General features: G+C 43.7%; 1 protein-coding gene across 17 annotated transcripts in view; it reads right to left on the reverse strand.

Moving 5' to 3' along the window:
- Nucleotides 1–694: 694 nt before the first annotated feature.
- KIAA1217 overlaps nt 695–12,657 on the reverse strand; it is a gene marked incomplete at its 3' end in the record, with an annotated part of 500,156 nt that continues 488,193 nt past the window's right edge. For 9 of the 17 annotated variants that reach the window (XM_082618040.1, XM_082618037.1, XM_082618035.1 and 6 more), the window contains 5 exons: nt 9,503–9,622; nt 5,402–5,479; nt 3,694–5,289; nt 3,045–3,167; nt 695–2,335 (listed from right to left, as the gene is read on the reverse strand). In XM_082618040.1, coding sequence (XP_082474166.1) covers nt 1,841–2,335; nt 3,045–3,167; nt 3,694–5,289; nt 5,402–5,479; nt 9,503–9,622 — 2,412 coding nt within the window. Of the gene's footprint in view, nt 2,336–3,029; nt 3,168–3,693; nt 5,290–5,401; nt 5,480–5,628; nt 5,665–9,502; nt 9,623–12,657 lie in introns of those variants that run through there. The other 8 variants (XM_082618031.1, XM_082618028.1, XM_082618030.1 and 5 more) reach the window with 5 other exon arrangements.

The following is a 12,657-nucleotide window of genomic DNA, read 5'->3' on the forward strand; positions in this document are numbered from 1 at the left end:
ATGAATGGATAAAGAAGATGTGGCACATATATACAATGGAATATTACTCAGCCATAAAAAGGAATGAAACTGAGTTATTGGTAGTGAGGTGGATGGACCTAGAGTCTGTCATACAGAGTGAAGTAAGTCAGAAAGAGAAAAACAAATACCATATGCTAACATATATATGGAATCTAAAAGAAAAAAATGGTCATGAAGAACCTAGGGGCAAGACAGGAATAAAGATGCAGACCTACTAGAGAATGGACTTGAGGATACGGGGAGGGGGAAGGGTAAGCTGGAACGAAGTGAGAGAGTGGCATGGACATATATACACTACCAAACGTAAAACAGATAGCTAGTGGGAAGCAGCCGCATAGCACAGGGAGATCAGCTCAGTGCTTTGTGACCACCTAGAGGGGTGGGATAGGGAGGGTTGGAGGGAGGGAGACGCAAGAGGGAAGAGATATGGGGGCGTATGTATATGTATAACTGATTCACTTTGTTATAAAGCAGAAACTAACACACCATTATAAAGCAATTATACTCCAATAAAGATGTTAAAAAAAAAAAAAAGAAAAGAAAAGCACAACTTTTAGAAAAGCAGTTTGCATCTGGTTACATGTTCACTTACCATGCCCTCAAAGCCAAAAGCTTTCAACTTGGTAACGGTTACGGTTGTTCTTTGACTAGGAAGTAGTTACAGGGACAAGGTACAAAAAATAATAAGCATGCAGCCCTTTATTTAGTTTTGCAAAGTCTCTGCTTATAGTTCTGTATATTACATAACTGTGTTGTACAAATACATTTATTTACAAAAACACTCTAGCTGTGCAAACTTGTTGCTTTTTAAAAATGTCCAGGAAGTTCCATTTCTGCCCATCCCAAGATGTATTTTTAAAGCATGCATAAAAATTAACTTTGGTGTGGGAAAACTACTCTATGTGCTGTCACATACAGTATTTTTGGTGTCTATTTATATATTTACAAAAATTGATCAGTTTACACAACCGTACAGAAGTGTACACTCTAAAATCCACAATGCAATAGTGTGGGTTACCAGGTCTCAGAAAACGAAGGAAGGATTTAGATACTGCAAAGAAAACAACTAGAGAATCCCAATATGTTAGAAAAGAGAAAAAAGAAAGAAACGGAACAAAACTAGCTTGCTTGGGCCGGCAAATTATTATACATAATTTTCATGGCAGTGCAGTAGGGTTGATAGCTGCCTTCTACATGTGCCTCTGTGTTGGCTTGTGTAGAAGTTCATTGGCTTATTTGTCTAGCACACTACTTTCAAATGTACAATGCTACAGTATCAAAATGTTTTGGCAAAAAAGATCTCGAAAGGAACCATGAAGTTTTGACAAAAATAGAAATCTGTAATAAAGCTAAATAACACTAAAATAAAAGGAAATATTATAGTATCTGTTTTACAATTTGTATAGTCACACTTGTGTATTTCTCTGTTCACATCTAGTCTCCGTAATGAAAAATATTTTTATACAAAACATACTAAAATTCTGCAATCATACATGTTTTACATGCTTAATACATTTTTTTCTTCTCTCACCACACCCTTCTCTCCTGCCATACTCTCTTTTGGTAACACATGCTTACTTCATTTAACAGGTATTGAATAGAGACAGTAAACACTATGTAATTATAACAGCAACAAAGTAAAAAAACAAACAAGTTTTACTGAAATCTGTTAATCCAGTATTTAGCACATACTTAGCATTAAACCTCAAACAGTACAGCAATATGTTACATTCTCTTGTGAAAACACTTGTCGAAGACTGTTAAAAAAATTTTTTTTTCTTAAATGCAACTCCGACTCGTGCCTAATAGTATTTGGCCTTTAAGAGGTTTCCTTTGCTGTGGACTGGGTGGCTTTGCTTGAACTTCCGCTCTGTGCCTTGTAGCTGGTGAGGCTAGGAGTATGGATGGTCCTGATGCTCTTGGTACCTTGATTCAGTGAAGCTGGGGAGGCAGGGGGGGGCGGGGAGGAGGAGAAGGAAGGAGGGGCTGCTCGGCCATTCTGAGTCTGCAGTGAGAATGAGAGATGGTGACCTTTACCTGTGTGAGCGGGGCTCTGAAACTTCAAGGAGCCATTAGAGACAGAGGGGATGAGGGAGGCAGAGGGAGCAGATCGTCCTGTTTGGGGGCTGAGAGGGTTAGAAGGAACCGATGGTTTAGTAGCAGGTGCATTAGGGAAGTTAGAGCTGTCACCACTAGAAGAAGGCAGGGAACTGCTTTTCCCAGAGCTGGGAGAAAGGGCTGGAATCTTAGAAGCAGGTAAGGAGGGGAAAGTAGGCTTACAGTCCCCACCAGCTTTCTTAGCACTTCCATTAGCCTGCAAATAAAGATGGCGGGAGACAGTTTGTCAGAAAGCTGGTAACACCATCAATCCACAGGGTCTGGCAACACAGCCCTTCTGAGAATCATTAAATCAAAGACACCAAACCAAACCAGTTCAAGGCCTGAGCTAAGTCTTGTTGTGCTGTACTGGACCTGGGAGAAACCCCCAAAGTGCAGAGCAGAGGATGTACAAAACAGGGAAGAAGGAAGAAGAGTGTTTGTGAGAACAGGCACATCATTCTCCTACCGTCTCCGGGTGCTGGGTGGAGACGTGAGGGTGGCGTGAGGGCTGTTATTGGGGCGGGGCTGAGGCATCGTGATGGAGTGTTAATGGGCCTCTAGTGCAATGCCGTCCACGTACACGTTAGTGCTGGTGACTTTCGGGGCAGCTTTGTCTGTCTCGGTTTCCCAAGGTGTTCTGATGAACCACTACGCTCCCCCAAGGAAAGCCACCTGGCCCGCCACCTTGTGTTAACAGGTCAACTTTGGAGTCACAAAGTAAAAGATGTTTTATTGCAAGCATGCAAAAGAGTGGTGAGAAATTCAACAGAGGCTTTTAGACTCTCTTCATGCCCCCAGATCCAGGATGTCTACGTAAACCGTATCTTACAAAGAAAAATGCAATATTTGGTATAAACTAAGTCAGTGACTTGCTTCTTAAGTGCAAGAGTGTCCATCCAATATTGGGTTTAAGGTAAAACTACCTGACGATATTGGCGTGGATCCTGCAGTTTGGACTGCTTGCCAGGTTTGTCCAGGCTTCCGGGTCTGTTCTTGGAACTCATGGGAATCGGCATCCTGCTCGTCTGAGGGGTTCCCGTGGAGCCCTGAGGGGAGGAACAGCAAGGGGGGGCAGAGAAGGGACGCGTGTGAGCGGCTCACCCCCGAGGCCGCCCCACTGTGCGCAGAGAAGCTCAACGTGAGAAGCCACAGCCCTACATGCAGGACAGATCTAGGAGACGGACATCAGGAGACACCACTGGGGTTAATTCGAAGAATCAAACAGAATAACACTGCTCCACTACTGATCAAACGGACTTTAATGTGAGTATCAGAGCAATCACTCCAACGGCAAATGGCCGACCCAGCGTCCTTGCGGTTTTCCCAACACCAGTCAGCAACAGAGGTAAAAACAGAATCAATTAGCTGTTAGACACCTAGTTGTTGTTGTTCTGAAGGCGAGGGAGAAAGTGTGAGAGAGAGGATCATTGCGAACAGACAACGAAACGAAACAAAACGAAACGAGCCACCTGAAAGGAAGCAAGTAAATCACAAGACACCTTTCGCTAATGGTGATTATGGCAGATTTAAGAAAGCAGCTGGCTCTTTTCGTTTTCCGTCAGACCAAGATACCTTACGTGAAGCTGAAGGTACAGACGAGGGGGGCTCTAGGGCAGTGGGAGCTTCATCCAGGACTAGGAAGGACTGGGGACAGACCTCCTGGGCCATGTGGGATGAGCTTGCAACAGACTCTCTGTTGGAGGAACAGGAGGTATCAACTAGGGCTTTGGGACTCATCTCACTGATGGTATTTTCCAGCTGTTTGATGGTCTGCTCCAGGCTGTCCAACGTTCTGTAGGTATTTTTTCTGATTTCATCAGTTCTCGAAATCGGAGCTGTGCTCTCCAGACTGGGCTGCTCTAGTCTCCTGAGCATACTTTTAGGGGTGTCTTCGGATTGAGACCCACTGATCTCGAATCGCTTGGCTTCTCTGTGCTGCTTCAAAGTGCCATCCTCTTCCTCCTCTTCATAGACCACCACCTGCAACGTCTTCTTCCCCGTCTTGGTTCCCGTGCGAATGGCCTGTGTGAGAGCGGCGAGCTGCTTTTTCGGGAATTTGAATTTGAACTTTTTCTTGGGGCTTTCAAACTGGTCATCGGTTGTGTCACCCTGGCTTTCTGAACTTGGAGAATCGGCTCGGTTGAACTTGCTCTGCTCGGTTTTATTCACTTTCTGTCCTCCTGACATTCTGGTCTCCGCTGAAAGGAAGTGTGGCTGGAGTTTACTCTCAGCCTCCCGCCCTGCTCCGAGGTTGCCCGAGGCCCCCTCCTTGGGAAACTTCTGGGAAGTGTGATTCTGGACCACAGTGTCTCCGTTCTCCTCCTCTTCCTCTATCTTTTCCTCTGTCATCATTCTCTCCAGTTCCTCATCGCACTCCTCAAATATGGTTGAAAGTCTCTTGTATGCGGACCGGATGTCCATGGGTTCATCAAAAATGATGATCACGGGTTTCTTGTCCAGGCACACGACCGGCTCTTCACTGTCAGTGCCTTCTTGCTGGGAAGTTGTTTCTTTTTTGGCGTCAATGTTGACCGTCTGTACATCTTCCCCCTGTTTGCTCACTATATCGCGGACCTCCCCGCTGGAGAGAACTTGGACCGCGGTTCTGGTGATCATGAAGGCAATGTTGTCGGTGGTTGCATTGTCCTCAGTGGGAGAACCTGGTGTTGACTCCCCGTCCTCATCAGGCGTCACGTTAGTGTGCCTAGCTCCCTTCGGTCTTAGGACAACTTGGTCAAACTCTGTCACGGGAACCTCTTGGTCTTGAGTTTTGACATCACGAACAGTCGATTCGGTTGATCTAGTGGGAGAGGGAAGGTGACACTTATCTGTATTTTCTTGTCCTTGCTGACTCACCCCCTTTGTCTTCCCATAATTCATCTTCTGATTCTCAGTGTCAGATACAGTGTACGGCAGCCCTGAGATTTTAGGTCCTTTGTTGATTTCATCTTCTAATGAACTAACGCCAGAGAAACTAGAATTGACCCTAGACACATTTTTCTGGGAATAATTTCTACCGTCTCTAAGTAAACTCTTAGTGGATATGGAACTTTCCTTCATGAAGATGTCAGTTTTGTATTCTGATGTTCTTGCTGCATCAGAAATACTATTCTCCATTCCTCTTTCCCACTTAGGATGGTCATTAGGTATGGAAGCCCCTGCGGTAACCTGGGAGGGAGAGCGGAGGAGGGAAACCACACAGAGTGATCAGAAATGGATCTGCAAAGGAAGGGAATTAATCTGCATGGTATCAGTTGGAACACAGATCTGGTGGACTCACCTTCCAGGATTCCATTTGGGGGCCATTTTCATATTCAACATCAGATTTCCGTACGTCTTCATGGAAAAATTCCAAATTCTGGTAGAATAGTGTAGGACATGTTACTCCACAAAACCACACCCCCCCAAAGTGGACTACAACTAGTTCGTTTCTTTAATTACACTTCCAAACCATGCGGGCCAAGCACATTCGTTACACACCAGTCCAAAGCCTACAGCTCTGTTTACCTTGGGTGGCTTGGTTCTCCAACTTCCAAAAATGCCCTGTGTTTGCACAAGATGAAAATCTCAATTAGCAAAATATTTCAAGGAGTTCAAATTTTGGTGGGAGGAGCAGTTAAGAGAATAAAGGGACCAGTTCTGGACCAACACCTCCTCTTTTCAACACCTGATTCTGAGCTTAGCCGACTCTCAAACCAGAAGAGTGGCATGGCATCATAGAAAGCACAATACATGAGCAGGCAGATTTTGATTCTAACCCAGATCTGCCACTTAACTGTGTTATTTTAGGCAAGTCATTTCACTTCCGTGGGCCTCAGTTTTCTTGCTTATAAACCAAGGAACTAGACCAGGAAAGTTTTCACGTCTCTGCCAACTAGTTATTTCATATTTCAGTCTCATCCCTGCTTCTTGTTTGGGGATTGTCCTATAACGACTCTGCATTGCTTGGGTATGGTACTTTGAGATGGAAAAAAACCATTTTTCCCTGGTCAAATCACAGATTTGAAAACATACTTGCAGTTTGTACTTAAACTTGCCAAGTAAAGTGTCAAAATAACCTTCAAACTAATCGTAGCCAAGATGATCAAATCCTAGTTCAGAGTGACAGTGCTGCCAATGCTGCCAAGATGTCATCTAAACATTTACAAAACAGATATTTGAGGCTCAAGTGGTGACCATGACATCATGATTCAGCTTTTTCTTGAAGAGACAAGAATTTTTAATATAATACCCATTAACAAAGACTCTAGCTTTCATCCATGAAGATCTGGGTACTCTACAATTTTTCTGCTTGGCCCTTTGGTGGTACAAACAAATCAAAACCCTTTAAAATTGTTTCTGTTTGACCTAGAAATTTCAATTCTCATTTCTGCGTATTTATTACCAAATAGGTAATCAGGTACAATATTTTAACTACATGATTCAGCTTTGATTCTCTGTATGCTCTGATGCAGAGGAAAGATGCACTTCTGAGGTTCTCACCAAGATTCAGAAGGTAAGAACCCAGCAGTGAGAACCGGGTATGGAGAACGCTCCACCAGGCATGGGTGTATCGGTAGCCTCGGGCCCTGCCACTATGCTACCACTAGCCATGCCTTGTCACTTCCAAGGCACTGCTGTCCTTTCTTCTGGCTGTAGAAGCCCAAGAGGAAGAGGTGATTAGAACAGGATGGGACACGATCCCAAGAAGCCTGTTGGGTTAAAGCAATGACAACGAAGTGCAAGAACCCAGGCCCCACCAAAGACAACCTAGAACGATCCTACTGCCTGGTTAAAACCAGAAAGAACGTCTGTACACATTCAAGCAATAACGCACAGAGACAACAAAGTATTAATCACATGGAAATATGACACGGGATCCAAGGTGCATTAGCCAACAAACACCTCCTGTTTGACTTCCCCTCAGCCGCATCAGGCCCCAAACAAGAGCAACGAGATTCAGCTGCTACAGTGGAATGATATAATCTCTTTGGTGAGATTTTAAACTTAGAATCAACAACTAATGCATCAAGTAACGCTGCAAGAAGAAAAATAAATGAGGTTTCAGCTTAAGGTTTCAGCTCCAAACAGGGAGTCAGCATATCATGCTAGGACCTGAGTGCGACTTTACCCTTGAGTCAAAGGAGGAATTGGCATCTGCAGGGCTGCTGTTCTACTGGCCTCATTTACTGGGGGGTTAGGGCTGGCATCTGTTCTGATTGGTCAGGGCCCATGTCATACCCATCGTTAAATATTTCAAATGCCACCCAGCAATATATGTATTTTAAAACAGATCTAGCATCAGGAATCCTCCAGTGGAAAGTCACTAAGATAAAGATGTCAAGTGTAGGTTTCACATGACCTAGCATTTTTGGCACTGGGCTAGAAAATGAAGGCATGGATCAAAGTAAGTGCATCAACTTTGTCCAGGGTAACTTGTTCACGGTCGTCATGTAATCTCACAACGATATCTTAGGTAGTCTTAGATAGTCAAGACTCTGCAGGAAAGGTAGTTAAGCCTCATTAATATCTGTTTTGGGGCCCCGAGATTTGGGTTGTTCAGACAACTGGTGAAGCAGGGACCATATGCATTTGGGCAAGAAACCAAAATTAGAAACATAAGTTATAGAAAAATTGCATAAAAGTACTAGACTAGCACTTCATAATAAGAGGAAAAAAGCTTTAAGAAACATTTGAGTTATAGAAGGGTAGATGAACAGCCCAGGAAGAGGTTAATAATGACAGTAATTTGGGGACAGGTCTGATAGTCACGGTTATTATGGAGTAGATCAGTCTACTGAGTATAATTATCCAGAAAAAGCATCTGTAATTAAACCTAGTGTTTAATGCCCTGGTGTTGGGCATTCAGTACAGACCTGCTTAGTATGTGATGGACCTTGACTGAGATCGTGTGATCGATGGAATATGGATTTCTAACTGCAGGGCAAGAAATCCCACGCAGATTTTTAGCACATTAGCAGAATTCTACAACGAGATGATGATTGTCTCCAGAGGGACTTTCGAGAAGCTCCGGGTCAGTGTTTAAAAGAAATGGTCATACTGGCCCAAGTATAGCACATAACTCAGGACCCGCCAGGACCTTCTGTGAATTGGCTTTAATAATAAGGCCACAGAAGGAAAGTCCACAGACTGAAGAAGCAACGTATTTCCAGTGTGATAATTATGGGTTCAATTCCCATTAATAGGAGGTTTCCCTCACAAGAAAGATTTATGAAGACAATCTCCTAATCGCCCCCGTGCCTAGAGAGCCCCCATCCCCATCATCTGGTTAAAAGCTTCACTTGCCAGATCCGTGGCAGGTGGAGTTTACACGAGGGCTCTGGGATGGCCGGGAGCCAGGGCGGAGCAGTCACGGCTTAGAGCCGTAAGCCCCAGGACTGCATCTCTTGAAGGAATAGCCCTCCGATTGTGTGATCCTGTATCTCTTTCACTGAGCTTACTTATTCCTGGACTGAGGTACCTATGCGGAGTGACTACTGGGCTATATATTATGGCTGATTTGTTTGACTTTATTTAAAGGCCACTAGAACTTTGAATTCTAAGATACAAGTTCCTGGCAAAAAATGTTAAGACTTGAGTTGGTCATGATAAGCTTTTTACCCTGAAATTTAGACAGAGGCTTCATTTAAATAAGATGGCTCTATTTCCCAAAATCACAAAAGCTCCAGATTCAACTTACAAAGTTGAAGTTCAAATATGCAGGTTAATCTCCTCTCCTTAAAGTTCTATGTCATGAATAGTGACCTTTGTTTCAGAGCCTGGACGTCTGTTTGGAAGCCATGAGAATGCCACAAAGTTCAGTAGCACTAAGACGATACTGAACTTACTGTCTTGGAAGGTACACTTTGAGAATTTCTAAGAGTAACAGAAACTCTGTTTGGCGTCCTCGAACATGTGTGCAAATACATGTGTGTATGTTTCCATGGATACACCTGTGGATGGCAGGTAGACAGCTCTGCTATGCGTTCTCTTCCTGGAATCTAAAGCTTTCACCTACTTTTAACGTAGATGTCTTTGGTCCAGAAGACATGATATAAGTTAGACAAAGTGCTACCTACTTGGTTGATGTTTCCATTTGTCCCACCAACATTGTTCTAGAAAATCTTGAAAGGTGTATGTATATCTTTGGTTTGGGAAGATAATGCCTGAATTCTGCATATACTGTTGTGTGCTGTGCACAGGAACACAGCGTCCGCTCAGGAAACCTGAGCCAGAGATCTCTGGTGAAACCCCAAGCTGTGTCTCCATTAGTTTAAAAAAAAAAAAAAAGAAGGGTGAGGAAACAAGAAGGTACAGGAGCTCGAGCACAGAGCGGTATTAGTGTCAGAGCAAGGAAAGAAGGATGGCCCACCGGGTGGCCAACGTGTAACTGCCACGTTACCTTCTTCTCCTTGGGCAGGGCTGTGGCCCCCGGCCTAGTGTCTTTAACGTGACTGTCAGCCCGGGACTGCTCAGCGTGACTGTTTGAATTTACATCCATAAAGGAACACTTCTGGAATGCCTAAGGAATTAAAACACTGAGTTAACAGGGATCCGAGTGCAGCAAGGAGGTCAGAGGGAACAGGCAGGGAATCCAGCGGATCTCCCGGCCGAGACCCCGGCCCGGTCCTACAGGCGGGTCACGCCGGGGCGTCAGCGCCCTGAAAACCGGCTCCCCGTCTGACCTCAGGTCAGCAAAGCCCGGGCCAAAGGCTTCCTTACTTTCTGGTCCAGGCTAAGGTTAAATGGATAGAGCCTTTGAAAAGAAGGCCCCTTCTGCCTGTCCGGGGTGAACCTGATTTGCATTTAGTAGGGCTTCTTTTAAAGGGCTTTGACCTTTAAAAAATGCTGAATATGTAAATGACTTAAGAAGAAGCTATCTTTTTTTCCTCTTCATTATAAAAGGGCACAAGATATTGCAAACCATTAAACCTTGAAAGGAAAGTAATCCTTAACAATTCGTTGTCTGCAGTAGCAACAGACTCCTGTGCCCTGGGTAGTTCTGACTCACGTAGAATAAAGCAAGCTCTTTAGCACGCAAGTGATTCTGAGTGGCCTGGGAGCTGCCTGACCCCCAAAGACTTGTCTCTGCAAACTAATGATGGATCGTAGTTATAGGAGCCCAGGGCCACTCCTGTGAACACTGAGTGAGGGAGGTCGGTTCTCAGAGAGAAAGCATCTGCTGTGTCTATAGGGCAGAAAAGAAGTGACAATATATATGATCACGAGAGCAGGAGAGACGGTAACCCAAGCAGCGAAATGTCCTGAAATCGGTGGTTCTCCATCAGGCTACGTGACTTCCAGTTGAAAAAAAATACTGTTACCCAGGCCTCACCCAGAGCATAATTAAATCAGGCTCTCTGGGCTGTAGGATTTTTTTTTTTTAACTCCTCAAAGTATTCTAATGTGCAGGCAGGATTAAAGAGCAGTTATTGAAGTGAATAATTTCAACTGATCGCCTCGTATTTCCTTAATGTCAAACACTGTCATTTGGAAATAACTGCAGGCACATAGAACACCCCACACCTTCCCCAGGTGAACATTCCAGCACAGGTTTTAAAATACTAGCGGAGCGGATGCCTGGGACCTTCCCCGGCCTGCTCTTCCATCGCTCTGCTGGCTCAAGGTCCCTCCTTAGACACCCACCCGGTCCTCGCGGGCCCTGGAGGTGCCCGGGGCTCTGCTTGCTAAGGCCACTCGGCATTTCCGTTGGGCTGGTAGACCCTGGACTCGGGAGCCTGTGGTTTCTTCTGATGCCTGGTGACGCAGAGCAGGAAAGCTGTTCCGTGATTACACTGGGGTGGGGGGCGCTGCAGCTGCTCCTTCCTGCCTCAGAGGGGCTGGCGGGTGGGGGAGGCGCCTAGCTCGAGAGCCTGCAAAGGCTCCAGCATGGCCGCTGGCCGACTCTTTGATGCAGCAGGCTGGCTAATGAGGTTTGGTTACCTTAGGGTCAGAGTACTTCACTCACCACTGTTACCTGACCACCAATAATATAACAAGAAGCCAGAGACTGCCTTTGTAAAGCTTTCAGTCAAAGAAAGCGTCAAAGATATTTAGATTTCAGTGGAGGGAAATATCCTCAAGTGATGGGCTCTAAGTGGCTAGAACAAAAATTACTTCTCTCGGGGGCTAGTGCAGGATTATTCACAAGCTTAAAAGCCTCACTTCTTTGATTATTAGTGCCTGTTGTTCACCTTTCACAAATTAGAAGTTTTCTAGTGCTTAGTCATCCATTTGAAACAAACCACGTCATGATTTATTTATACCATGATTTATTTATACTTTATTTAATATTGGAGTATAATTGATTTACAATGTTGTGTTAGTTTCAGGTGTACAGCAAAGTGACTCAGTTACACGTATACCTATTTTTCAAATTCTTTTCCCATTTAAGTTATTACAGAATATTGAGTAGAGTTCCCTATGCTATATAGTAGGTCCTTGTTGATTATTTTATATATAGTAGTGTGTATATGTTAATCCAAATCTCCTAATTAATCCCTCCCCTGCCGCCACCTTTTCCCTTTGGCAGCCGTAAATTTGTTTTTTTAGTCTCTGGGTCTGTTGCTGTTTTGTAAGTAAGTTCATTTGAATCTTTTTTTTTGATTCCATATATAAGTGGTATCACATGGTATTTGTCTTTCTCCGTCTGAGTTACTTCACTTAGTATGATAATCTCTAGGTCCATTCATGTTCTGCAAGTGGCATTATTTCATTCTTTTTTTAATGGCTGAGTAATATTCCATTGTATATAGGTACCACATCTTCTTTATCCATTCATCTGTCCATGGACATTTAGGTTGCTTCCATGACTTGGCTATTGTAAATAGTGTTGCTATGAACATTGGGATGCATGTGTCTTTTTGAATTATGGTTTTCTCCAGATATATGCCCAGTAGTGGGACTGCTGGGTAGTATGGTAGTTCTATTTTTAGTTTTTTAAGGACCTCCATACTGTTCTCCATAGTGGCTGTACTAATTTACATTCTCACCAACAGTGTAGGAGGGTTCCCTTTTCTCCACACCATCTCCAGCACTTATTGTTTTGTAGACTTTTTGATGATGGCCATTCTGACTGGTGTGAGGTGATAGATACCTTATTGTAATTCTGATTTGCATTTCTCTAATAATTAGGAATGTTGAGCATCTTTTCATGTGCTTTTGGCCATCTATATGTCTATTTAGATCTTCTGCCCATTTAAAAAAAATAAATGTAGAGTTTACAATAAATACTATCATGTGTTGATTAATCTTTATTAAGACATCACTAATAATTAATCAATTAAAGAAAATAACTACTTGTTGGAGAATGAAAGCAACAGTAAATACCCTGGTGGGATTTTGGAATTTTTTTGTCTGTGTGTCATATCAGGATATTTGTCTTTCTCTGTCTGACTCACTTCACTTAATATGATAATCTCTATGTCCATCCATGTTGCTGCAAAAGGCATGATTTCATTCTTTTTAATGTTTCTGCCCATTTTTTGATTGAGCTGGGTTTTTGTTTTTTTTTTTTTGATAGTGAGCTGCATGAGCTGTTTGTATATTTTGGAGATT

Source organism: Mesoplodon mirus, assembly GCF_964341445.2.
Source record: "Mesoplodon mirus genome assembly, chromosome: 4".
NCBI classification, from domain to species: Eukaryota; Metazoa; Chordata; class Mammalia; order Artiodactyla; family Ziphiidae; genus Mesoplodon; species Mesoplodon mirus.